At 36.9% G+C, this 27,041-nt stretch overlaps 5 protein-coding genes across 6 annotated transcripts; 3 read left to right on the top strand and 2 right to left on the bottom strand.

Annotated features, from left to right (window-relative positions):
• Positions 1-803: 803 nt before the first annotated feature.
• On the top strand, positions 804-4,283 carry LOC108841911 (NAC domain-containing protein 76). Its single transcript, XM_018614695.2, has 4 exons — positions 804-977; positions 2,174-2,347; positions 2,442-2,713; positions 3,428-4,283. The coding sequence occupies exons 2-4, from the start codon at positions 2,179-2,181 to the stop codon at positions 4,118-4,120; spliced, it is 1,134 nt and encodes a 377-aa protein (XP_018470197.1). The 5' UTR covers positions 804-977; positions 2,174-2,178; the 3' UTR covers positions 4,121-4,283.
• A 5,650-nt stretch (positions 4,284-9,933) lies between these two features.
• On the bottom strand, positions 9,934-13,485 carry LOC108839587 (disease resistance protein LAZ5-like). The gene is given in 5 exon segments (XM_057003645.1): positions 9,934-10,643; positions 10,716-11,663; positions 11,738-12,052; positions 12,143-13,277; positions 13,348-13,485. Coding segments are annotated over 4 exon segments (2,997 nt in total). The 5' UTR covers positions 13,238-13,277; positions 13,348-13,485; the 3' UTR covers positions 9,934-10,004.
• Positions 13,486-13,533: 48 nt separating this feature from the next.
• Positions 13,534-19,365, top strand: LOC108842797 (disease resistance protein RRS1). 2 transcript variants are annotated; one of them, XM_057003644.1, is made up of 8 exons: positions 13,534-14,098; positions 14,272-15,394; positions 15,492-15,788; positions 15,864-16,586; positions 16,666-17,933; positions 18,046-18,233; positions 18,309-18,522; positions 19,164-19,365. In XM_057003644.1, exons 1-7 carry the CDS (start codon positions 13,539-13,541, stop codon positions 18,518-18,520), a joined length of 4,371 nt encoding a protein of 1,456 aa, XP_056859624.1. In that variant the 5' UTR covers positions 13,534-13,538; the 3' UTR covers positions 18,521-18,522; positions 19,164-19,365. The 2 variants fall into 2 exon arrangements, with proteins under 2 accessions (XP_056859624.1, XP_018471327.2); XM_018615825.2 differs by lacking the exon at positions 19,164-19,365 and having other exon boundaries at positions 18,309-19,091.
• Positions 19,366-19,488: 123 nt separating this feature from the next.
• LOC108819212 (60S ribosomal protein L8-3) lies at positions 19,489-20,994 on the bottom strand. The gene is made up of 2 exons (XM_018592212.2): positions 20,506-20,994; positions 19,489-19,987 (listed from the first exon to the last, which is right to left on the bottom strand). Exons 1-2 carry the CDS (start codon positions 20,943-20,945, stop codon positions 19,651-19,653), a joined length of 777 nt encoding a protein of 258 aa, XP_018447714.1. The 5' UTR covers positions 20,946-20,994; the 3' UTR covers positions 19,489-19,650.
• Positions 20,995-21,404: 410 nt separating this feature from the next.
• LOC108843664 (filament-like plant protein 5) lies at positions 21,405-25,593 on the top strand. Its single transcript, XM_018616913.2, has 6 exons — positions 21,405-21,578; positions 22,270-22,430; positions 22,558-22,756; positions 22,937-24,656; positions 24,739-24,787; positions 25,099-25,593. Exons 2-6 carry the CDS (start codon positions 22,305-22,307, stop codon positions 25,444-25,446), a joined length of 2,442 nt encoding a protein of 813 aa, XP_018472415.1. The 5' UTR covers positions 21,405-21,578; positions 22,270-22,304; the 3' UTR covers positions 25,447-25,593.
• Positions 25,594-27,041: the final 1,448 nt, after the last annotated feature.

Below are 27,041 nucleotides of genomic sequence, written 5' to 3'. Positions count from 1 at the left end.
TTCTTAAATTATTATATTCGAAAATTAATATCAAACTCAACCCGCAACTAAAACCGAATAATTTTTTTGAAAAATGTTTAAAGAAATATTGTTTAACATATTCTGTTATATATATAGTTGGGTTAAAATGGTCTTCACTAACTTTAAGTAGAATCACATTTAATAAATATTTTTTATTCGAATAACCTATTTAAAACCCGTTAAACTAAATGAGTTTATATGAATATTTATTTCTATTAAAAATTCACTTAAACCGGTTAAACTCCGTCAATCATAAAATTAAATTTTAATAGTAACCCGCTTCCACCATTAATTAATATTAATATTAGTTAACTTTTAAAGTTTCATAAGAAATATAATATCCTATGTATATTTTCTAAAAATTGTATCATGGAAATGGTATTTCGTTTATTTTCCAAATCACAGACCTTCTGATAAATTCAAAAACTTTATTTGAAAGAAAAAAGTAACTGTTTTTGGTAGGAACAGTTATAACGTGGATTTTAATAACTTTTAGAAGGTGGTTATCTAAGGTGGTTAAATGATATTTAGATAAATCATTTAAATACAGTTATAAAATATGTTGGACCTAATTAATATCAATTGGACATGTTGAAGAATTAATAGTAGTGATTGGTTCAAAAGGAATAATACGAAGAAGAATGTGAAAAGAGGCAGGAGAAGGGTGATGTATGCAAATGGGGACATGGAGAAGGCCACGCGCAATTGAGCGGTCCACACTCTCTACACCTTTTATATTTCACCAAACCATCAATCTCTCATTCCTCACTCTCTCTTCATATTCCCCGAAACTTATAACCAAACCTCTCTCTCAACCATCATCATCTTCGTCACATCCACATCTCTGATCTCCTCCTTCTTCCTAGATCTTCCTCGTTTTCTTTTGCTTAAAAACGAGTAAACAACATTCGATACACATATATCTATATGTGTATATATTCAACATATCAAAGAAGGTAAAACTGATTTACAACGGATTTCAATTTCAAAATAGTTCATTCCTACCGTCTCAACTTACACATATATACGTGTTTATGCTGTTTAATTTGTTCACTAAAACGTTGATGTATTTGTACCCCCTTTTTGTATCTTTCTTTAGTTCTTTAGCTTTTCGTGTTGACCGATTTGCATGCATAATCTGTTGATCTTGGTTATTAAACGTTTATATATGTCAATTATATATAAAACTTCAGGTCTTTTCACTTCGCAGCTATTAATTAAGTCTTGTTAGTTTGTCTTAAGTATTTTCAAATTTTGTTTTTGGAAAACACTTTTGATACTTTGTATATGAATATGACTTGTATATATGTTCGTTTATGCATATTTATATTGTGTTTAGTAGTAGTATAGCACAGTCGTGTGTACTTTAATATTTCCGAAACGAAGATAAACAGACTTTGAAACCTTTCCAAAAGTTTTTGCTCAGGCTTGATGATATTTTTCGTTTTTGTTTTGTTATAGATGTGGAAAAGGCTGGTTTTGTTTGTATTCCATATACAGGGCTGAATATACTATACGCATAACATTAATATATTATACGTAGTTAATAGGTCGGCTTGTTTTAGCTTAATTTTAGATCAGTATATTATGACATAAAATACTGTTTTTTTGGATCAAATGACATAAAATACTGTTTTAAAAGAAAGAAAATACCGTTTCTCGATATATGTATATGATCACTTCCACCATTTATTCACAAGCCACGTTACAACAGGAAAACATCATTAGTACAAAGCTCTACGTTTGTCCGTTCACGGAAGCTCTCATGCATGTCCTCTTTTAACATATCTTCAACTTTTAAACCTAACTTTCATGTTCTTGTACCATCATCTTCTGATCACTTTTAAGAGAGAAAAATAATAACTATGTACCTTTTTGAGTAAAACTTTTTCATATATGGAAAAATGGTAATGAAGTTGAAACTAACCATTAAGTGAGATAATTATACTTTTTCATAAGACTGATTAATTATTATTCAGTCTTCCATCCTTGCCTTTTTCTAATTCTCTCTAATCATATATAAACCCCCAACTCTTTGTGATGTAATACTAGCTCGCGTGCATACACATTTACATGTATGTACAACACATTTACTTGCATCTTTGATATTTTAGTAATGATCATTTTGGTGATGAACTTTGGTGTTGTGCAGATATAATGGAATCAGTTGATCAGTTATGTAGTGTTCCTCCGGGATTCAGGTTCCATCCAACAGATGAAGAGCTCGTTGGTTACTATTTGAGGAAGAAAGTGGCTTCACAAAAGATCGATCTTGATGTCATTAGAGATATTGATCTTTACAGAATCGAACCGTGGGATTTACAAGGTTCCACACTATACATACTTAGCTTAGGTATTATTTTCTTAATACTACAATTTGAATGCCTAGATCTGATGACCATTTGTTTTGTATGTGATAGAGAAATGCCGAATCGGATATGAGGAACGAAATGAATGGTATTTCTTCAGCCACAAAGATAAGAAATATCCAACGGGAACAAGGACGAACAGAGCAACCATCGCTGGTTTCTGGAAGGCCACAGGTCGAGACAAGGCTGTTTATGACAAGTCAAAACTAATCGGTATGAGGAAAACACTTGTATTCTACAAAGGAAGAGCCCCTAATGGCCAAAAAACTGATTGGATCATGCATGAATACCGGCTAGAGTCAGATGAGAATGCACCTCCTCAGGTATTCTATATTTTACTTGATGATATTTTCGAAATATATAGGATTGAACTTATTTGGTCATGGGGTATTGGGGTCTATAGACTTTTTGGGGTCTCATAAGCTCCTTTTTGAGACACACTTAAACCTTTTAGGTAAAAGCCTAGCATCTTTAAGACTTATGTAAAATGTTATACCTTTAGTCACAAAACAAAAAGTAACAAGACTGCACTAAAACTTCAGTTCCATATATGTAGACTAAAGTTCATTCCTATATATCTCTATTCATGCGAATAATATTTATTTACATTTAAGTGTTTAAAGTATTAATTCTTCTAACTAAAGACATGACATGAAAACGAGTTATACATGTTCCTTCAAATCCCTTATCTAGCTAGCTTTAAGATAATCATATTTTGTAACTACTATCATTAACAACAGCACGAAAAAAAAGAAACCAGGATGTGTGTGTGTGTGTGCGATATGTATCTTGCAATCTCAAACTCTAATAAGTTGAATACTAGTAAATTTAAAATAGCTAGCATATGAGTATGTACCTATGCTATTGGAAGCTTTCTTTCTTGTGCTCTCAAACTTTTAAGGCATGCTTTTTATTGTGTCTCACTACATGTAAAAAGCATAATTATTTCTTCTTTTTGGTTGATATGTCTTAAAGGTTAGGCGTATTCACACCAAATGTGATAACCATTCCTTATTATGATTGTGTGCGCATTGTAGGAAGAAGGGTGGGTGGTTTGTAGAGCATTCAAGAAAAAACCAACTACCGGGCAAGCCAAGAACACAGAAACTTGGAGATCAAGTTACTTTTACGAAGAATTACCGAACGGAGTTGGCTCGGCTATGGAGCCTCTCAATTACGTATCTAAGCAGAAGCAAAACATTTTTGCGCAAGATTTATTGTTCAAGCAAGAACTAGAAGGGTCTGATATCGGTTTAAAGTTCATCCACTGCGATCAATTCATTCAACTTCCGCAGCTAGAAAGCCCTTCACTCCCTAATATGAAGAGGCCAATGAGCTCAACGTCAATAACATCAACGGAGAAGAGTCAAAATAAGTACAAAAGACCACTACTAGAAGGTAATGAACATTTTGACGAGCTTATAAGTAGTAAAAATAAAGATAAGAGGAAGAAAACATCAGTAATAACGACTGATTGGAGAGCCCTTGATAAATTTGTTGCTTCTCAACTTATGAGCCAAGAAGATGGAGTTTTAGATTTTGGTGGCCCCCAAGAAGACGACAATAGCAAAATTGGTCACTGCAATAACGAAGAGAGCATTTATAACAATGGAATAGATCAGATGGCTTCATCGTCGTTACTGAGTGATAGAGAAGAAGAGAACAGGTTCATCAATGGGTTCTTGTGTACGAATTTGGACGATGACTTATATAGAGATTTGCATGTTTGATAATATAGCATGGTGCGTAACGTTTTCTATATAGGTAGAATAAATAGATATAACATATATAAAGATTTGTAAAAGCGTTTTTTCTTTCCTTTTCATTACATGGATATTATATGTATTTTTCGCGAAAAAAGCCTGTTGAAGAGTGAAGATAAATGATTTATTTGTCTACTGATGTCTATAACTAGCGTTTTAGGGTTTTGGTTTACATGTCTATGATTTGAACATCAAATTTAGAAAGAAAAAAAAGCACCGCAGGAATTATTTATTATATTGTTTCCAGTCGGGCATCAAAATTGTTTTAGTTATCGCAATTGTTTTTTGGTATAATATGTAAAGATTTTATATTTCATTAGACTATTTGCAATAGGAGTGTTGAATAATAAAATTTGATAATATGATTTATTTGGTATTGAATAAGAAGAAATTGGAGATCACATATGGTTTATTTGGTATTGAATAAGAAGAAAACGGAGATCACATGTCACTTTCTAAAAACTTTTGATTACATCTTTTTAGTTATTTAAAAATCAATAATTTTATTATCAATTAAAATTTTTATTTTTATTTTTCATACAAAAATTTATCATTTTAAATTTTCTATTAATAGAGACTAGATTGATTTAATTTGAACATAAAAAATTATTAATTAGTAAAATAGGGTATTAAATTTTATTAAATAAAACAATTGTATTGTGTAAAAATTAAATGTGTATTAAATGATGAAGTAAAAAAAAAAGACAATATAGAGTGTCAAAAATGAGACGAAAGATGTTGAATCTTAAAACCATTGTGGATAATATTAAACACTAAATATTCTTTCTTCGTGCTGTATCTTCACTATCCTCATAGTATGGTTATTTTGTTTGCAGACAGTGATCACCTTTTGTTTGGCTTGTTCATCCAACTTAGGTCACAACTTTTTATTCAATTGATTCATTTTCTGAATGAAAATTTCATCAACATATATTATAAATATTTATTTAAACAGTATAATAATATCATTATAATTTTGGGTGATTAATTTATTATCAGTAATAAAAGGTGTTAGTATATTGATATATATAATTAATTAAGTTTACATATTAACTTGTAGATATATACTTTACACAATGATTATATATTTTCTAAAAAAATATTGTTTAGGCGGGTCTATATCAATTTTTAAACATTTAAGAAATTGATTTGAAAAAATTATTTTGTTTATACCCGATTTGCAAACTAGACATTGCAAATGCACGAAGAGAATCTAATATCTAAGAATGTGTAAGTTCAGTTGAAACACAATTATGTTGTATACATCAATAAACAGCATCAAATTTCATAGAGTAAATTATTTACAGAAAGAGCTAGTTAGATAGATAAACTAATTAATTAACGATATGGTAAGTAAAGAAATAAAAACAAGTGTTGGCCCTAAGTGGGCCCATGAGTTGTCGAGCGTGCGGTGTACAATATGGGGAGTCCGTTGGGCATGCTTTGTCGTAGTTTCAAGAGTCCCTTCTTACCCCCTTTCTTCTCTTTTCTATGTTTTTTTTTTTTTTTTTTTTTTTTTTTGTCTATGTAAATTTCAGTCTAGTTCCTATAAATTAGATTATTCCTTATCCTTAATCATTTTGTTTTTGTATAATGGCAAAGCATAAATGTACACATTAAGTGGTTTAGATTATACGTGGAAACATTTTGATCCAATTAATAGCTGCCTACAAAAATTAAAGAGTTCATATACCAAAAGTCAAATTTAGACTATGCAAGTTTAGAATCAATGGAAGCTTCCATTCACAGTGTAGATTAAAAAAAAGATTTCGTTTACTCCAAATGATTTCGTTTGACATGGTTCCATGCATGCGTTAAGTTCATTGTTGCCCAGCTTGAGAACGTGTGAATTGAACTCACAGAAGTACATGTTAAACTATCAAAGTTTCAAAAAAATAACTTCATGTTAAATGCGAGCGCGTCAAATTGGATTCATATCGTTACCCTTGGTCTACGATTTTATCGACTTCTAATATGCTTTTAAACTGATATCTCCTGGATGGATTTTTTCTTTTTTTTTAACAGGAGGTTTGAAGGTGGATGTGATGGCACCTACGCCACGCTTAACTCAACCGACTAATTTCCCTGACCCGGAACCAGTCTCCTGGTTGGATTTTAACCTAGATGTATTGATAAAAAAGACAAATTAATGGAACTAATTATTATTTTTAGATGTATAGTATATATAACATTGTACGGACATGCTATATGATATCTTGGAAGGATCTTCAACATTGTTAAAGTAATCTTAAAAAATAAATATATTCAACATTATAAGTATATATTATGGTGCATGGATATAGATTATTGTCAAAAAGTGATGCCAAAATACAAGCAAAGTAGATTTACTTGATGGTAGCTTTTGAGGGGGAGGGATGTGATTGAAAGAAAGACAAGGCTCCTGATTTGTCCATTTCATACTTAATGTGGGTCAACCAAACCACTATCATGGATTCTATGCAATCCTCTCTTATTGTGCATTTTTCTATCTTTTCTTTTTCTTACAAGTTCAAATATTGTGTCGACAACTTTTAAAATTTTATAGGTGGCATAAACAGTTCACTACATATGCGATGGTGAATTCATAAATGCGAGAGATAAGAGGGGTTTAGTATTTTCATTAAAAAAAATTTCACATTCAAATTATTGCAACTAATAAGTTTTTTTACCAAATTGCAAACGCTTTCAAATCACATAAAAACACTAGTAAATTAAACTCGGGTTAGCATTCTATTAAGCCTTTAGCAGAAACATCGTAGACTCATATTATCAATGCCACCTCTCTATTGAATATCCGCAACGCGAGTCGCACACTCTTAGTAGCTCTGTGCAGTGTCCTCCACCTTTCTTGCCCTCTTATAGGTTCTGGTTTAGCAGTTGTGTTTTACACTCTGTTTTTCTTGTTGTATCTGTAGTTTGTCATGTTCCGCTACATGTATCTCTTCGTTAAAAACTCAAAATGACAATACAATCTTAACATATTTACCAAAAAAGACACAAACATCTAAGTTACTCACAAGTCTCGGTCACTCAAATACTGCTATTTTATATAAAATATATAATAAACTTAAATTCTGAAACAAACGTATAAAGTCAAAATATAATGAAAGCTTATACGTGAACAATTGATAGTTTGATAATTAGTTTTTACAAGTGTTAGTAGAATATCTAGCAAACAAGGTATTTATATATTTTGTAAACAAAATGGAAAAAAGCCTAAAAAAATTTCAAACTCCAATTAGTGGAGAATTGATTAGAATTATGACAAGATCAACCAATTGTACCATCACAAGAATCAAGCATCTCTATCGTTATTAACTACTGGAGGCGCTCCACGTAAGTAAAAAATAGTCAGTCAGTATGTGAGTATGATTAGGAACAATTACGCACTTTTAATCAAACTAATGATTAATTTGCTACTTTTTGTCACTCTCCAAAGAGTATAATGAATGCTTCGCTTTCCCTGAAATATATGGTGTAATTTTCACATCTTGAATTAGTTTTCTGATACACTCAAGCAGTGCCGGTTCGGACATCTGTGGCGCCTAAAGCACACTGTCAATATGCTGTCTCTAACTATAATTTTTTTTTTCGCAATATGAATATATAATCAGATAATGTAAAGTATTATTAAGCTTAATTTGTTCTCATAGAATAAAAAGTAAGAAAAAGTAATACATTATTTATGAAAGATAACTCTTCTTGCTTTTTTTCCTGCAAAATCATTTATCAGCTTCGAGTAATCGAGTTTTTCCGCTAACTCATGCTCTATAGATATCATCGACAATCCATTCAAACGCTCCTGAGACATAGTCGAACGCAGATAATTCTTAATGAGTTTCAACTTTGAAAAACTTCTTTCTGCAGAACCAACTGAAATCGGAATTGTTAGTAATATACGATAAGCAATCTCTGCGTTTGGATAACAACCATCCATCCTTTTTAGGAATTCCAAGATCTGTATCGTCTTTGTAATTTCCTTTGGCGATATTCTTCTTATATATTGAAGTTCCAGAAACAGATGTTTTCCATTCTTTATCCTCCTGAGCTTTAGAGGTTTCATCAGTTTTAGAACTTTTAGTTCTTGTGACATACTTAAGCATATCATTAGCTTGAGATTTGATCACTTCATCTTGTCTAGCTTTTTTCTTCCTATTTTCAGCTCCACTTGGTTGATTTCTTATTCTATATCCTGGAAGCATTCTCTACAGAGTGCAAACTACAATTCAAAAATATTAATAAGAAAAACATGATTTAGATGATAGACACCAATAAATTACATATATTAGAACATAAAACAAGTAAATCACAATGAAAACAAAAGAAAAAAAACTTACATAGATTCAGAGAAGCTGGAAGATGATTGATAGGCAGAGAAAAAAATCACAGGAAGGTTGAAAATAGAGAAGATGGAACGTCAATTATTAGGGTAAACAAAATAGGTATTATTGTAATTTATATTTTTAATCCTTTAATATAATAAATAAGAAAATAAAAAAAATTAGAAAAGGTAAATTAATCTCCACGATTAACTCTTTATATATTTTCAAAAGTTAATCAAAAAAAAAGAATTGGCAATTTGCCTTTATTAAAAAAATACGGAGAAAAATGGCAAGAAGCGGATTCGAACCCGGGCGTGGGGGAAGAATAAGACTTGCACTGGCCACTGCTCCATAGAAACTTCTCTGTACACGCTGCCCCTAAATTATTTATAAACTGTGGCGCCCCAAGCCCTTGCTTTATGGGCTTTACCCCAGGGCCGGGCCTGCACTCAAGTCACATTTCTGTAACCCCGTCTGTATATCAAAAAGTAAAGATTTGTATTTACAGTTTTACATGATAACAATATTCACAAGATTTTTTTATTTTTTCTGTTAAAAGTATTTTGGTTATATAAATCATAGTATATAGTACGCAATCATTTCGATGTCTTGGAAGATTCTCTTTGTTCACTACGAATATCTCGTATAATTGTTTCTGCAGTTAGTATGTTCAAGTCAGAACTTCGATGACGGGTAAATATAGACATGCTATGTACCCGTACATATAATTATATGGTTTGCATATACAACTATATTATGATATGGGTTAGACCCACTGAGTCACTGACCACTTCTAGTCAACTCTCTCTCTTTTGGGGAAATAATACGAAAGTGTCTCAGAACCTTGACCATTGGGTAATGGGAACTTGACCAAATAAGGCAATCGCTGTTTTGCACACATTGTCGTCTTTCAATCAATTTTTTCAGACCAACCATTAATAAATAAAAAAAGTAAATTGACAAAAGTGGTGTGTGTGGCCAAGATAGAGTAGATACAATGATGCCAAATGCAATAATGGAGTTCTACTACCGTGGGAAGATTTGATCAAATCTAATAATAGTAGTATAAGATTGCCATTTGAATGAGATTTCTCAAAAAACCTGGTTATATTTGACATATAGGTAAAGAGGTCATGGACTGCGTCGAATGATTATTAACAAAAACTTACCAATGTTATGTGAACGTCGAATGGCCAATTGAATTTTATAATATGACGATGAGAAAAAAAAAACAATCTCTAATGAAGAAAGCTGGGTGAAAACGACGTCACATAATGTTGACTGTTGCAAAAGTAACCCATCATAAATTACAAAAGCCCATGCTTAGATAAGTTACTGTAAGAGTCCAACAAGAAACCCAAACTGAACCAATCCAAGTAGAAAAGAGATACCTGAGCTGATCAAACGAAGTAGCAGAGGAAACTCATCAAGTTGGTCAAACGATGATGAGGTAGGAAGAAGATTGTCACAAAACTTCACAAAATAAATTTAGTTTACAAACTTAGCGATGACCAAGAAAATAAAAGTATTTAGTAAAAAAAGAAAAATCTAGTAAACCCACAAACCAAAAAGAATGCAACGGCAAGAAATAGATATTCCAAAACAGTGGACAAAGACCGAACAGCAAAGCTCACTATACTCTCTCCAACTGACAAATCTCTAGTTGAATGAGTTTCGTTACAGTCTCCTTCAGTAACGACATGGTTTGGTTCCTCGTATACCTAACTTAAACCACAGTTCACAATCTCACCTGCTCCATCTCTCACTTCGAACTGGATTGAAGCCTCTGTAGGAACACATTCAAGATGTTCTCGCGACACTTCAACATGATTTTTAAGGTGTGAGCAGCTGATGTAACCGATAAACACATGGTCTGAATCAATCTTGCGCGGTTCGATCCAACCTCCACCGAGAGTGCAGCTGAAACGTATACATGTCCCAAGTTCGTTTGTGAACTCGCAAGTGCACTCTATTGAGAAACGGTTGATTTCATCTTGTGTGTGAGGGAATGCCACAACAGCGCATAGAACTATTGTTGAAAGCCTGTTGTCGCACCAATGTGGCGGAAACTTGAGATTTAAGGAAGATCCAATTGTGCGATGGTTAAACCATGAAGGGACTTCGCTCCCTGGAAAGGAAGTGATGAGCAAAGCTTCTGACACGTTCCCCTGTTAAAGTAACAACTAAACCAATCATAGACTGTTATAGAGATTTGATTAGATAAAAGTGAGGAATGAGACCTCTTTGTAGCATCTAACTGCATCCAGCTGGCTTTTCCTTTGTGCATACACTGTGATGCTATTCTTTGAAACTTGTTCAAGATTGTTGCAGTTGGTGAAAATAAATTTAGAGCGAACCTGCTCCATAGCCTTAAGAAGGGCCATGGGAGTTGCGATAGTTTTCAGTTTCTCGCAGCCATGTGCATCTAAGACCTCTAGATTTGGTGGAAGCAACGGAAGTGATGCGAGATTCTTGCAGTACTTCACGTCGAGCATTCTCAGATGATATAGTTGACTTATGTTTACTTGCAGGTTGATGATCATATCGTTCCTGCTTAAGCATAGATGACGCAATGAGGATAGGCCGTTCAAACCACCTTTTATTTGGCGTAGATCTTTAACTTTTGAGCTATTGAACTGCGATATTTTCGGCATATCTGTAATTGCTGTCCTATCAAGCAACAAAATCTGCAAGCATTTCATGTTTTCAATGGGAATTGGAAAAGTCTTGAGCTTTGAACAACCAGATAGCACCAGTTCTTGCAACGCTTTCAGCTTCCCCACGCACTCTGGAACAGCCTCCAACGTTATGCAGTCTTTCAAGTTCAGTACCATCAGTCTCTGGAGCTTCACCATGTTTGCAGGGAGTTGAATTATGGCAGTTCCATCTAACTTTAGAGTTTCGAGATTATCCGAGATAACCCGGAACTCCTGGAGACTTGAGCAGTTGGTGAGTATGAGAGTTTTCATGGAGATCAGATTCATAGGTGGAAGAAACCGGAGACTCGTGCATCCTCTCATGTTGAGGAAAACAAGACGTTTCATACGGTTCATCTCCCGTGGCAACTCCTGCAAACTCGTGCAGCCTTCGAGACTCAATCTTTGGAGACTTTCCGCGTTTTGCAACCCTGACAACTTGCTTAACTTGCTCGAGTGGCTAAGATCAACCCACTTTAACTTCGGTGTAGCCTGCAATGAACAGTCATAAAAGATAAGAAACTCCAAAGCTCATAAATGAAACAAACTTAAACATAGACACACACCTTAACACCCTCCCAGATCTCTTCAATCTCGCTGTAAGGCAGGTTAAGGTCGGTAAGATTCTTGGGGTTGAAGTCTTTTGGAAGTTTCTTCAAAGGGAATTTCAGCCAGTAGAGATACCGTACTTCATCCAAGGGAAACTCAAGTCCCTCAGGAAAGCTTAGTTTGCAGTCAGCTTCACATTCACGATGGCAACAAGAGTTATAGAATTTAAGGTACCTAAGATTACTCATCCCACTGAAAGTACATTTTTCCAAAGGAAGTTTCTTCTTCAGCTCAGACATGTCGAGAAAAATACCTCTCACACTCTCTGCTCCCTGGTTATAACCAAATAAGGACAATATGTTAGCACAAAGTTGAAGTTTCTTGAAATGAGAATACTCAGATATCAAAGGTTTTTATCTTACTGCTCTTTTCTTCAGCGCACCAACAACGCCTTTATGGTTCCACAGCCTCCGCGACCCTTGTGAACCAAGTTCCTTGCCAAATGTGTACAGTAAATCATGCATCTCCACTCGTCCGCCAGATATGTTTATAAAAAATTTACTGGCAAGATCTTTTATCTCACTCGCATCACCAATAGACTCAGTGTCATAAGTCTCCACTAAACACCTCACGTAATACTCATCCCCTGATCTAAAGAAACACGCTACATCTAGAAAGACATCTTTATGAAGCTCACTGAGTCCATCATAACTTATCTGCAATACATTTTGTATAGTCTTGTCGGGACTTTGTGCCAGCTTGCAGAGTTTATCTTCCCAGTGAGTCTCGTCTTTTCCGTTAAGCTCAACACCTAATATCTTGAGAGCTAACGGGTTGCCTTTGGCGTAATCCGCAAACAATCTAGAATGATTCATGAAATTTCCCTTGGGAGTATAGTAGTGCGTACCACCAAAAGCGAAATAGCTGAAGTAGTGAAAGCTGTCTCTGCCACTCAACCTCAGAACCTCATACGTATCGTCAACCTTCGCTTCGATCACCGACCTGTCGCTCGTCGTGATGAAAACCAAGCTACCTTTCTTAATCCAGTCGCATTCGCCAAGAAGAACTTCGATCTGTTGCTTGTCGCTTACGTTATCAAGAACAACAAGAGATTTCTTACTGAGTAAAACCGCCTTCAGGGATTCAGGCGACAGGTCAGCAGCGACTTGTTGGTTCAAGTCATCATCCTTCAACAACTCTTTAATGAAAATGTTCCGATCCATCATGCGGTCTTTCCACAGTTTACAGACATCGTGAAGAAAAACACAGCGCAGGAACTTGTGTTGCCACTTTTCGTACAGCATCTTCGTCAAGGTGGTCTTACCAATCCCTGGCATCCCAACAACACCAACCGTGAGTGTACTCTCGCACTCGAAATCTAACTTCTCTTCCAGCTGCTTAAGACGTGTTTCAATGCCGTAAAGAGGAGGCGAGTCAAGATCAGCTTCTTCAGAAGGATGTTCAATGGGGACATCATCTACTTCAACACCCGTCGAAAAATCAGAGAGCACTTTCATCACTTCCCCTACAATTTTACTAATGTATTCACCTTCATCACTGCAAAACAAGTGGAAGATAAAAGTCTTAAGATAATATATAATTATGAGCCAGAGGAGGAAGAAACCACCATTTTAGCGTCAGAGATTTTGAATCTTCAGTGTGGAGATGATGGTTCGCGCACGAAAAGATATTTTATTTGAAGTCAACGTTTTTGAATTATTGGATTTGGAGTCAACGTTCTTCTACCTTCACACAAAAATCTCTCTGTAAAGTGTAAAAGCAAGCTTGATCTTCTCTTTTGGAACGTCGTCGTTCTTTATGGATTCTTCTTTTTCCCTCCTTGGGATTTGCGCTGCCACGATAGGATTCTTCACGATTCTGGTTAAGCTATTACGTCCGGTTTACAGAAGATTCAGATCCAATCGACTAAACCAAACACTGGCTTCATCTCCTCAATCGTCTCCCAATTTCTCAACTCCATCAAGTGATTTCGAAGCAGTGCCTAATCGATTACGCCTACGCGCCGTCTACATCTACTGCGAAGAGACGTTACAGTACACCTTCGCCAGCCACCTCTCCGTGGATTTCCGCCGGAAACGCATCGCTGCGTTTGTAAATTGCGATAGGAATCCTGATGCGGCAGAGGGAGGGAGCGCTTCTGTGGTGGTTTTCTCCGAGAGCTCCTCCACCTCATGCCTGGACAAGCTCGTGACGGTTCTTCAGTGCCGGAGGAAAACCGGCCAGGTGGTGGTTCCAGTGTTCTACGGCGTTAGTCCATCAGATGTTGCCGTGGTGCCGGAGCACGGCTCAGCTGATCGGATAAGAGAATGGAGCAGCGCTCTCAAAGAACTGAGAGATTTACCAAGTCACCTGTGTAGGTAATCATAATGTTCAAGATATAGCTAATCGGTTATATGAGATTATCTGGTAGTTAAGAGCTTTATATGAGATTATTGATTAAACGGACGCCTAAACAGACATCGGAATCTCTATTTGGTTTTATTAGTATTAATTAATTCTTAATGATTTTTATTCTAATCAATGTAAACAGTGAGGAATCTAATGAGTGCCAAGTCGTGGAAGAGATTGTCAAAGATGTGTATGAAAAGCTCTTTCCCACGGAACAGGTTGGAATCAACTCGAGGCTGCTGGAGATTGAACAGTTGCTTTGCAAGCAACCATGGGGTATACGCCGCATTGGGATTTGGGGTATGCCTGGCATAGGCAAGACGACACTTGCTAAAGCAGTTTTCGACGACATCTCTGGAGGCTATGAAGCTTCTTGTTTCATCAAGCACTTTGACAAAGCGTTCAGTGAGAAGGGACTTCACCGTTTGTTGGAGGAACATTTTGGGAAAATCCTCAAGGAACTGCCTCGTGTATGCAGTAGCATTACAAGACCTATTCTCCCAGGGGAGAAATTAAGGAAGAAGAGGACTCTTGTTGTTCTTGATGATGTGAAAAATCCTTTGGTTGTAGAGTCTTTCCTCGGAGGGTTTCATTGGTTTGGTCCGGGGAGCCTAATCATCATAACCTCCAGAGATAAACGAGTGTACCGCCATTGTCAGATAAATCACGTTTATGAGGTTCAGAGCTTAAGCGAGAATGAGGCTTTGCAGCTACTATCTCAGTGTGCATTTGGTAATGACATAAGAGATCAAAAACGCCAGGAACTATTGATGGAAGTGATTGACTACGCTAGCGGAAATCCATTTGCTCTAACCTCTTACGGCAGAGAGCTTAAGGGAAAGAAACTGTCAGAAACGGAGACGACATTCCTGAAACTCAAGCTACGTACTCCATATAAGATTCATGATTTATTCAGCAGCAGCTACAAAACACTTGACGACAATGAGAAGAACATTTTTTTGGACATTGCTTGTTTCTTCATGGGAGAAGATGTTGACTATGTGATGCAACTGCTTGGCGGATGTGGCTTCTTTCCACATGTTGGGATTGATGTTCTTGTGGAGAAGTGTCTGGTGACTATTTCAGAAAACAGAGTGTTAATGCATAGAATAATCCAAGACTTTGGCAGAGAAATAATCAACGGGGAATCAGTGCAGATAGAGCGCCGTCGGAGACTGTGGGAACCTTGGACAATCAAGTTTCTACTTGAAGACGACAAACTTGAAGCAAATGGATATCTCAGAGAAACCTGCAAACGTCCTTTGGTATGATTTATTATGAATTTTTCAGATGAAACTTGATTGCTTCTGGAGAGAAACGAACTTCATGATTTTTTTTATTTCCGCTTACCTTATATTTCAGGGCACTGAAGACATCGAGGGCATATTTCTAGACACATCAAATTTAGTCTTTGATGTGAAGCTCACTGCTTTTGATAATATGCTTAACCTTAGATTCCTGAAGATTTACTGTTCCAGTCATGAAAACCAATATGGACTCGGCCTTCCAAGAGGACTTGAGTCTCTGCCATATGAGCTAAGACTTCTCCACTGGGAGAACTATCCTTTAGAGTCTTTGCCACAAGAATTTGACCCATGCCACCTTGTTGAACTCAATATGTCTTACAGTCATCTTCAGAAACTTTGGGGAGGAACCAAGGTAGGTAAACTCTTATCTCTTATTTATTATTCCAAGTTTATACTAATTCCTTTTCCAACTTACTTTTCTGTTCAGAACCTCGGCATGTTGAAGACATGTAAGCTTTGTCATTCCCAGCAGCTGACTGAGGTTGACGATCTTTGTAAAGCTCAAAATATCGAGCTAATTGATCTCCAAGGCTGTACAAAACTGCAGAGATTTCCAGCCACTGGTCAACTACGACATCTCCGAGTTGTAAATCTTTCAGGCTGCACAGAGATCAGAAGTATCCCAGAGGTTTCACCTAACACTGTGGAGCTTCATCTCCAGGGAACTGGCACAAGAGAATTACCAATATCTCTTGTGGCCCTTTCCCAAGAAGATGACCTGAACCTTGAGAAATTAACAAGCCTGGCCCAAGCCGTCTCATCAAATCAGCATCTTGAAAAACTTGTTTTGCTGAATATGAAAGATTGTTTTCATTTGCAAAGCTTGCCTCACATGTTTCATTTAGTCTCTCTTGAAGTTCTTGATCTGTCTGGATGCTCGGAGCTCAAGAGTATACAAGGATTCCCACGGAACTTAAAAGAGTTATATCTTGTTGGTACTGCTGTCACAAAACTACCACCCCTTCCCTGGAGTATAGAAGTCTTGAATGCACATGGTTGTATGTCTCTTATATCAATTCCTTTTGATTTCGAGAGACTTCCTAGGTATTACAGATTCAGTAATTGCTTTGCGCTTTCTGCACAAGCGGTCAGCGAATTTATAGTTAACGCTCTGGCTAATGTAGAACGCATCGCCAGAGAGTATCAGCCGGTACTTCTCTCTCTCTTTTTCTTTTATCTTTTTCTCGTACACGTTTTTGTATCTAATTTATTTTGGCTTGCGGCTACAGGAACTCAAGGAATCTCTGGCTTTCAGCTTCACTGTGCCTTCGGCTGTAAGTAAAAAGTTCACCTGTGATATGCAACCAGGGTCTTCTGTGATGATACAACTAGGTTCTTCTTGGAGAACAACCGTCGGTTTTGCTGTCTTAGTCGAACTTTCATTTCTGGAGGATTACCAGGAGGCTACTGGTTTTGTAATCACTTGTGTTTGCAGATGGAAAGACAAGGAATTCATTTCTCATAGGCAGGAAAAAAGCTTTCACTGTTGGAATCCAGAGGAAGGTGGTCCCAAAGATCACATGTTTGTCTTCTGTGATCTAAATATGCATGGGAGCACCTGTGAAGAAAATGATCCCAGTATATTAGCTGATCTCGTCGTATTTGAATTCTTTACTGTGAATAAGCAGAAGAAGCCTCTAGATGAGAGTTGCACAGTGAAGAAATGTGGAGTCCATGTGATTACTGCTGCAAATGGAGATGTAAGTTCTAACATGACTCAACCGTTTCCGTCCACGGGTTACCGTCAAGAGAGTTTTGATACAAAGGTTGAAGAAGAGTTGAGAGTCATCTTTGATGTCTTGGACAAGAAAGATAGAACTTTGTTTCTTTACATTGCATGTCTGTTCAATGACGAGAAAGCTGATTTCCTGACACCGCTAATCTCAAGGACTGGCTTGGAGATTAGTTCTAGGCTCAAGTTCTTAGCCAATAACTCTCTCATACATATATCTCCATTTGGTATCATAATGCGGAAGCAAGTTCTAGGCTTACTTCAGAAAATAAGTAGGGAGATCGTCCATAGACAACCCATGTTGGACAAAGAGTTAGTGAAGGACTCCACGTTACCTGCTTGGAAATACGACGTCTTTATAAGTTTCAGCGGGGAAGATGTCAGTAATAACAAACTCAGCAACCTTCTTGCACAATTCAAGGGTAAACTAATGAGTACACCCCACAGATGCAAGTCGGTCACACCACAGCTTGCACAAGCAATAAGAGAATCGAAAGGTTCGATCGTCTTGCTCTCAGAGAACTACGCCTCTTCCAGTAGGTGCTTGGATGAGCTGGTCGAAATTATGAATTGCAACAAAGAGTTGGCTCAAAAAGTAGTGGCGATATTCTACAATGTGGCTCCTTCTGATGTCAGGCTTCAGAGTGGAGACTTTGGAAGGGCTTTTCAAACTACTTGCATCGGCAAATCAGAGGATGAGAAACAGAAATGGGCGCAAGCTTTGGCCGACTTAGCGAATATAGGCAGAGTGAATTCAAGCAAATGGTATGTTTTGGTCCCATTTTTTAATGTTTGGATGTCTCAGGTTAGTTGTTTCCTTTTAGTCACTGATACCTCTCGTTATATGCCATTGTGCAATGGTCTTTCTCCTTGTTAGGGCTAATGAAGCAAACATGTTTGAAAAAGTTGACTGTGATGTTCTAGAGAAGATAGATCATAAAAGATCAAAGCATTCAGGCGATGTGGTTGGAGTTGAAGAACATGTTACAGACACCGGTTCTTGGTCCGGTTGGGAATCTGAGGAAGTGAATAAAACAGTTGGGACAGCAGGTTTCATGACAAAAGGTAAAAAAAAAAGAGTAGAAAACAACTGTTTAGTCAATCGAAAGAAGTACCATTCATTCTCTGTATGATTCGCAGGGGAAGAGATTAAGGCAAGTCTTGTTGCTATGCCAGTGGAGCCATCACATCTATTTAAACAAGAAGGGAAAGTGATAAGATCCGAAGCATGGAGTCCTAGTTTTCTCGATCGAATCCCCTTTGCCGAGCTTTATACTGAAGAAGTCCCAACTGCCTTTTTACACGGGCTGGACAATGTACGCTCAATGCTCCAATCTAAAAGATCCATATAACTGTAAGTTTACTGATCGAGCAAAATCATAATCAAAATGTACCTTTGGTTTCGTGTTTCTTATGGTGTTCATTTGTAACATAGATACACAGATATATGAACTGTTTTGTTTCGTATATACATAGAGTAAATCAACTGTAGCTACCAAATATATCACAAAATTGTTGAAATTTGAACAAACTAAGAATCAAGAGAATAAGACTGACGCTTTGTTTCAATTGGTTTTATGTTTTCCAAATCTTACTAGCTTTGGAGGCTATCGCTCGATATTATAAAATGCATTACGCAACCGCCCTTGCCTTTTACAGTTACCCTATATTCGATTGACTATCTTCGCTTCCTCATTGTAAACGCTTAACTCACTTGTTTTAGCAAAATACATTTTCCTTTGAGGCCTGCTTCTGCTTTAGACAGGCCATAGCCTATTGCTAGTCTATATGGCAGATGATGTTCAAGATTGACACTAGCATGTCCCAGTTAAGCTCATCAGGAAGGGTCTTATGGGCTGGTTTTCTTGGCTATCACTTATCAGCAAGAAAGTTGCCACTAAGAAAGAACCAGATCAATGCCGTGCATCAGATTATTAAGTTCTGTTAGTTGCTTTCTCTCTGATGATCATTGCATGTACATACTTCTTATTTCAGGTGTTTACTTGAGCACGAATTCAATAGACCGTGTAATGAGGTCCAACCAAATACAGAAGAATCCATGCAAGGTGAGGACTTAAACTGAAGTTCCTCTTTCCTTTCTGTGTGATTCCGGTAAGCTTCGAAGAGCTTTTCAATCTTGCAGAACTGCGATCTCTGCCTACCGCGACTCAGGGACCTCTTGATGCTTCATATTGTTCAATTAGAACTTTCAATTGCAGAACTGTTCTACGTAGGTTTAGTTAGCTACCAATCAACTTAGGATGTTCTTTATAAGTGAATGGTGTCTATAGATCCTTATAGATGATAATATGACACCAAAAAATCAAAACTGAATCCTGAAATTTAAAATGATAATGTGGAGGTTTGATCCTGAAGACAAAGGCCTCAAAGAAGATTAAAGAAAATCTAAAGGATTCAAAACAAGGTCTCAGCAAAAATCCAACAAGAGTAAACAACTTCATCATCTTGAAACTCTCTCTCCTTATTCTTGCTTGGAAGCAAGAGCAGCAGCTTGACCTCTGAGACGACCAGTCCTCCTTGCAGCAATAAGACCAACCTTTTGCCCGGGTGGTGCATCACGACGAACGGTACTGGCGTGACCAATATGTTGATGGTTACCTCCTCCGTGAGGATGCTCAACAGGGTTCATAGCCACACCACGAACCTTAGGCCAGCAGTTCCTCTTCACACGGTACTTGTGGTACGCGTTACCCGCCTTGAGCATCGGCTTCTCAGTTCTTCCACCACCAGCAACTTGACCAATCATGGCCCTGCATCCACTTGGGACAATCTTCTTCGATCCAGATGGCAACTTAACCCTGTCAGAAAATGCAACTTGTAATTGTCAGATACAAGAAGCTGTGGTCTACAAGAATGGTAGATATAACTATTATTTACAGAGATTACAGAAACTAAAAAAATAGAATCTTGAAATGAAGAAATCAAGCAGACCTTTCTATAATCATTTATGGACATTTGCAGCAATCATTTCTAATATAGCAATATAAACAGTTAAATAAGACTCGGTTTACACTAAAGCGGACTATACACTTGCATTCGTCATCAAATCTATTAGAAGATAAGCCTAGATCATAATAACAATTCATTACAACCAAAAGGCCGTTTATATTATCATTTCAAGTCAACCAAATGATAAATGATAATTTGCAGCAACCATTTCTACTACGGTATGAAACATAACCATTTTAATTAGAATCGGTTTAGTATAAACCGGAGTTAACATTTTTAATTCAGCATCAAATCTAATACTAGAAGATAACAATTCATTACAGCCACAAAAAAAAGACATAACATTTCAACAATCCAAAACACAAACCTTGTCGTGTCGTTGTCAGGGTTATGTGAAATAACGATAGCGTAATCTCCAGAAGCTCTAGCGAGCACACCACGATCACCGACATGGTGCTCGACGTTGCAGACAACAGCTCCCTCGGGGATAGATCTGAGAGGCAGAACATTTCCGACAACGAGAGTCGCCTTCTTACCGCAGTACAAGAACTGACCGGTGTACATGCCTTCGGCGGCGACGAAGAGCTCCTTCTGCTTCTTGTAACGGAAAGGATGACGGAAGGCGACGCGGGCTAACGGAGCACCGCGACCCGGATCGTGGATGATCTCCGTGACGACACCCTTGAGGTAACCATTTCTCTCGCCGAAATCGAGGCTCCTGAACTTGGCGGGGCCCTTGCGGTGGTGAGTGTGGGACTTGAAGACGGAGCCTGCTCCCTTACGTTGAGCTCTGATGACACGACCCATGGATTCGTCTTCTTCTTCCTTCTTCTTGAGTTTACGGCGAGTGAAATGAAGTAAGGCTACAGCATTTTTATATCACAGTCTCTCAAAACCCTAGTGGGTTAATGTGGATCTATTTTAAATGGGCTTAAGCCCAGTTAAAACCCATCATACTTCCAATACCGTGAAAATAGAAGACTTGATATGGATCAGTAAACCACGAGTTTTTCTATGCAACCGCCTATACTGGGCCTAGTAAAAGCCCATGATAAATACCGGGAAAAGCGAAGAATTTGAATCCTTGGATCAGTCAAATCCATCAAGTTTCAAGGAGTAGTAGTAAACCCATGATGAACCCGCATGCATTGGATAAGTGTCTCCTCGTATTCCATTCTATTAGTTAGGATTAAAAAGATTAAAATAAAGAGGAAACTTTTGAAATTGAGGAGTTGTCTGTTTGTGGAGCGTCAAAGTTGAAAAAAAAGCGACAGCATAAATCAATCATCATCCACCCGCTCCATCTTCTCTGGCACAACTACGCTCCTCCCACTTTCTTTCTTCTTCCTTTCTTTCTTCTGTCTCTTTGTAGCTTTGACGAATGTTCTTTGGTCTTCCCCAGCTCTGAAACGTTTTCGTGTGGAATCAACTGTTGTCTCGGTAAAGCTTTGTTTCCTTATTTTCTAGCTAAAGCATCTATGCCTGCCTATAGTAATATTTTGAATGTCATCAAACTATATAAGTATAAACAATTTAGCTGCTTGCAACATAAACAATTTGTATACCTATACTAATTAATATTTTGAATGACATCAAACTATATAGTATAAATATTGGCCGGATAAAACTGGCGCTTCCTGAGCTTTAGCCACCCTGAGTCATGGAGTCTGGTCTTGTTTTGATTGCTAACTGTTTTTTTTGTATTCTCATAAGTTATATAACTGACGATGATCGAGATTACGTGATTCCTAGGGTAAATTTTTGAATTTTGCTTCTCTCTCTCTCATTATTATTTTTATTTGAAACTGAAAAGAAAACAGATGGGTGAGTATGGTCTATATTCGGAAATAAAATCATTTATTGTCATTCATTGTAGGAAAAAAAAACAAGAAAACAAAACTGTCACTGTTGAGTTATATTATAGACCTTGTAGGCATAAATATTGCGGGATATGTTCTTTGTTGTTGGTTGTGATATTATTATTTGAAAGCAACATTTACAGAATCATTTTAAGATTTTTAATTTCCTTTTTTGGATGCTAGTTCAAATTTCAAAACTGTTTCCATGTCGGAACAAATAAGTTATTTATTAAGCTTATATTTCTTCTTTGCTTTCTTTTTCAAACGAATAGGCAGAGTGTGATCTTTGAGAAGGAGCAGTAAGAAAATGGACGGTAGAAGTTGGCCATGGAAGAAAAAGTCTTCGGACAAAGCCACGACCGAGAAACCAGTGGTTGGAAACGAGTCAACTAATGTTTCTTCTTTGTCCTACCTAGCATCTCTCGAGAGTCAGGTTAGCTTAGAGCTCTGTTCTTTATTATATATACCAAGCAATGGTTTTAGTACTAAAGTGTCCGTTTTGAAGAGAGTCATAGATCTTTATTGAATTGTTTTTTTTTTGTGTTGTTTGTGGGTGTCAGGAGAAGTGTAAGAATACAAACTATGTTCAGATAACTATGGATTCATACACGCATTTGAGTAGAATGGAGGATCAGGTCAAACTGTTTGAAGGTCAGGTCAAGGATCTTAGTGAAAAACTCACCACTGCACAATCAGAGCTAAACACTAAAGAATGTTTGATTCTTCAGCATGCCAAAGTCGCTGAAGAAGCGGTTTCAGGTATGAAAAAAACTACATAAATCACAAGTATCTTGTTTCATTATATTGCAATGATAAGACCATGAGAGCATGAAAGATATAATAAAGTCCTGAAATGTTATAATCTTAATTATTTTTCTGTTTTGTAATTTAAAAATGTGGACTGTCTTTTGAAATGATTTAAGTCTTTTACTTCTTTAGGATGGGAGAAGGCTGATGCAGAGACTTTAATACTCAAACGTCAACTCGAATCTGTAACTCTCTTAAAGCTCACTGCAGAGGATCGAGCTTCGCATCTGGACGATGCGCTGAAAGAGTGCACGAGGCAGATAAGGACTGTGAAAGACGAGAGCGAACAGAAGCTGCAAGCCGTGGTTCTTGCTAAAACCATCCACTGGGACAAGATCAAAGCCGAGCTCGAAGGAAAGATCGACGAGTTAAACCAAGGACTACACCGAGCAGCTTCCGACAACGCATCACTCACAAGATCGTTGCAAGAACGGTCAGAGATGGTAGTAAGGATCAGGGAGGAAAGGTCTAAAGCCGAAGCCGAGGTTGAAAGGTTAAAGACTAGTGTTCAGTTGGCTGAGAAGGAGATCAGTTCGCTCAAGTACGATGTCCACGTGGCTTCGAAAGAAGTAGAGATACGCAACGAGGAGAAGAACATGAGTTTGAAGTCGGCGGAGAACGCGAACAGACAGTATCTGGAAGGAGTTAAGAAGATTGCGAAGCTCGAAGGAGAGTGTCAGAGGCTGAGAGGGCTTCTGAGGAAGAAGCTTCCAGGTCCTGGTGCCATGGCTCAGATGAAGCAAGAAGTTGAAAGCTTAGGACATGAACTCGCAGCAGACCCTAAGTGGGAAGAGTGCAGAAGACGTGCAGTGGAGATGGAGGAGGAGATTCAGACGCTCAAAGAACAGCTCGCTTCTCGTAGCAACGAGCTGAGTGTTTCGAGAAACGTGTGCGCCAAGACTCTTGGAAAGCTTAAGGCTCTTGAAGGACAGATGCAGAGTGGTAATCAGTATCAGCCTAGTGTCACCTCGGTGTCAGAAGATGGATTTGATGAAGAAGGAAGCTCCTCTGAGTGTGGTGGTGGTGATTCTCATAAAGCGAGGAAAGCAGCAAACATTGATGGCGGCTCCTCAAAGCCTAGGGTTTTGTCTAATAATAGACTTGAGTTAATGGATGACTTCCTGGAGATTGAGAAGTTAGCAGCTAGTGATCCTAACTCAGCTTCAAAGTCTTGCAACAGCGCCTGCAGTAGGTACAGTGAGCAGGATGATGATACAGCGCTTGATCAGCTGCTGCGTTCAAGAATCAGTAGAGTGTTTGAATCTCAAGAAGGCGTTATTAGCGTTGAGAAAATAGTCGAAGCCACGAGAGTTTTGATCCAAGAGATGCAAGGATCATCAACCAAACAGCTCTCAAGTTGTCCTCTGTTTGAAGTTGCTGATGAAACTATGGAGAAGCATGTTTTGTCATCTCAAGACAGCAACAACAAGGCTACATTGCTAGATAAAGAGGTTGAAGATTCAGAATCTTATCCATCGGGGGACACATTTGCTAAGGATGATTCAACATCTAAGAGCTTGTTGAAAGAGCTAAAGTTGGAGAAAGAAAACATTGAACTAGAATTATCAAGATGCTTGCAGAATCTTGAAAGTACAAAGTTGGAGTTGGAAGAGAAAGAGCAGGTCATAGCAGAGATGAACTCGCAGAGAGACCTCCAAAGCTTGGCAGAAACTCAGCTCAAATGTGTGACCGAGTCATACAAGACGCTGGAACTCCATACCAAAGATTTAGAAGCTAAAGTGAAAAGATTGGAAGAAGAGACGGAGAGACTTGAAACGGCGTTTTCCACAGAAAAGCGTGAACATGAGGAGACTCTAGCTAAATGCAAAGACCTTCAAGAAAATATGCAAAGGTATGATGAGACTTAAGAGTTCGTTAAATCTTCATGTACTTATGCATAGTTTGTTTTGCTAATCATGACTTTATACCTCAAGGAATGAGACTTGCAGAGAGTGTTCAGCATCCAAAGTCCAACCTAATCAGGTACATTATCTACTACTCTCTCAGTTTCACAAACATTGTTAATTCAACACTTTTCACACTATTTTTAAAAATGATAAAAATGTATATATACATATATATTCTTATTAATTATATTTAAACAATATTATTTAAAATAAATAAATTATTTAATAGATAGATGCTTTTTGTAATTAATATTAAAATTAAATAAATATAAATTACATTGAAATTATAAAATAAAACTATTTGTGTAATAAAAAAATATATTAAAATGACATTTTTGTTTAGTGTATTATCCTAATGCATTAGGAATGAAACTTTCTTATTGGCAGGAGAAAGACATAGCATCAGCAACAGAGAAGCTTGCAGCTTGCCAAGAAACGATTCACTTACTCAGCCAACAGTTGCAATCCTTGCAACCTCAGAGCAACCACGTTCCCAAATCTCAATCTCCTGAGAAGAAGCTTCAACACTACAAAACCTCAGAAGCAGAAGATGATGTTCCTCATGATGATCATAACATTCAGCCATCTCATTCTTTTAGACACACGGTGAATCCAACAGTCCATGCGATTATCAAGTCTAGCTCGGTTTCTTCATCTTCTAGAGAAGATGGTGAGAAGCATACGCGCGGATTAGGACGTTTCTTCTCATCTAAATCGAAGAACAGTGGACGTTAAGAAAGCTAGGAGATAAACTTACTCATTTATCTGCTTGTTCGTTTTGATCTTCATCTTCCTTCTTGATATGTGTATATGTTTTTATATGCGTTTTTTTGAGTGTGTGAGAAGAGAACAGTTTAGTTGAGATCAGTCTTTGTCTTATTACTTGCTCTTCACAACAACAAGATTCCAGAACAATTGAAACTCTGAGTTTACTGAAAAAATGAATTAAACCGGACAGTAACTGTGGTTAGATTAGAAGTTTAGAACTTTGTAAAAATCTAACCGAACGCAACAAATTATTTATTTATTTGTCTTTTCTAAATAACTATCAGTTCATAAATAAAGATAGCACAACTGAAAAAATAATTCTCTGATAAATTTGAAATTGCTTCTTCTTTTTTTTTCAAATTTGTCAACAATAATAAATGTATTTAGGTGGAAATTCATTAAATGGTAAAGCTACATTCGGTTCGGTCAATGAAGATGTATTGAAATGATGTTCCTATGTATGATATTTGAAAATTTGAATGTGAAAATCAATGAAATGATTCCATAGCAGAGAATAAATTAAGCTTTTCTAAGGGGAGCTAGCATTTGTTTATATTAATTTTCTACTTAAAATATTTTCAGACAAAATGCAAGTAGTAACGTGAGGTCCATGCAGCAAAAAAAAACAATAATGCAAGTTTTTAAAAATAAAATTATGAAACAAAAAGTTTGGAAACGGACAGAAAACAGAACAGATAATGCTTATCAATGTCAAGCAGACAGGTATAAACTCAAAAGCAAGCTGAGAGTATGGGCAAGCCTGAGTTTGTACCGACAAATACATTTTTATATCTTCTTATTTGGTTTTCTGTTTTTCTGAATATAATATTAGAATTTCTTTGTGTTGTTTGGTAGTCATATCTAAAACCAGAATATATGATAACTGTGTGTGCTTATTGGATTAAATCGCAAAATTCATATGTATACATAGAATATAAATAAACCAAGAATAAGGAAGAGGAGGATAAGAGTCAGGATAGGCGAGACATTGTGGCTTACATGTTCTGCCTTTCAAACAACAACTCATCTCTCCAAACCCATTTTCATATACACACATTGTCGACTTGTTTCAATAATATATCTGGAATAAAGTAATTAACTTGAACAAACAATATTGAATAAACATTTATGATGAATGCAAAAAACATTGTCCAAAAAAAAATATTTATAATAAACTATGCAAATAAATGATAGCACATTTATAGAAAAATATCGAGTCTCCTTAGTCGTGGAACCGATCACGACGTTATCTCCGGATGTAGTAGAAACAAGACTGGAACCAAAACTGGTAAATCGTTCATGTTTGGCCAATTATGGTTGATAGACCGTGAAAAACTTTGCCTGAGAGGATATCATCGATCTGAAAAGGATGAATAGTTTGCCAACATGTATTTTCTTGTTTCTATGTGTGTTTGTTTTGAAATTTTCACCGCAGCGGTATGTAATTATAGTAAGAAAATGATTATGTTTGCACATACATACAAAACCTAGCTAGCAGTCAAAACATTTATTTTTTGTTAATTGTTATGATTTTTGATCATATCATTCTTTTGTACTCTAAA

This window comes from Raphanus sativus, chromosome 2 (genome assembly GCF_000801105.2).
Source record: "Raphanus sativus cultivar WK10039 chromosome 2, ASM80110v3, whole genome shotgun sequence".
In the NCBI taxonomy this organism is placed as follows: Eukaryota; Viridiplantae; Streptophyta; class Magnoliopsida; order Brassicales; family Brassicaceae; genus Raphanus; species Raphanus sativus.
This window is presented reverse-complemented; position numbering and strand designations above follow the sequence as displayed.

What these genes read in the sequence shown, in the direction of transcription:
- LOC108841911 (XM_018614695.2), top strand. Translation starts at nt 2,179, where the DNA reads ATGGAATCAGTTGATCAGTTATGTAGTGTTCCTCCGGGATTCAGGTTC. An exon ending in CGAACCGTGGGATTTACAAG is followed by an intron (nt 2,348 to 2,441) that starts GTTCCACACTAT and finishes TGTATGTGATAG; the next exon opens with AGAAATGCCGAATCGGATAT. An exon ending in ATGAGAATGCACCTCCTCAG is followed by an intron (nt 2,714 to 3,427) that starts GTATTCTATATT and finishes TGCGCATTGTAG; the next exon opens with GAAGAAGGGTGGGTGGTTTG.
- LOC108842797 (XM_057003644.1), top strand. Translation starts at nt 13,539, where the DNA reads ATGGATTCTTCTTTTTCCCTCCTTGGGATTTGCGCTGCCACGATAGGA. An exon ending in AAACCTGCAAACGTCCTTTG is followed by an intron (nt 15,395 to 15,491) that starts GTATGATTTATT and finishes CTTATATTTCAG; the next exon opens with GGCACTGAAGACATCGAGGG. An exon ending in TCGCCAGAGAGTATCAGCCG is followed by an intron (nt 16,587 to 16,665) that starts GTACTTCTCTCT and finishes TTGCGGCTACAG; the next exon opens with GAACTCAAGGAATCTCTGGC.
- LOC108819212 (XM_018592212.2), bottom strand. Translation starts at nt 20,945, where the DNA reads ATGGGTCGTGTCATCAGAGCTCAACGTAAGGGAGCAGGCTCCGTCTTC. An exon ending in CCTGACAACGACACGACAAG is followed by an intron (nt 19,988 to 20,505) that starts GTTTGTGTTTTG and finishes ATTTTCTGACAG; the next exon opens with GGTTAAGTTGCCATCTGGAT.
- LOC108843664 (XM_018616913.2), top strand. Translation starts at nt 22,305, where the DNA reads ATGGACGGTAGAAGTTGGCCATGGAAGAAAAAGTCTTCGGACAAAGCC. An exon ending in CGCTGAAGAAGCGGTTTCAG is followed by an intron (nt 22,757 to 22,936) that starts GTATGAAAAAAA and finishes TTACTTCTTTAG; the next exon opens with GATGGGAGAAGGCTGATGCA. An exon ending in CCAAAGTCCAACCTAATCAG is followed by an intron (nt 24,788 to 25,098) that starts GTACATTATCTA and finishes TCTTATTGGCAG; the next exon opens with GAGAAAGACATAGCATCAGC.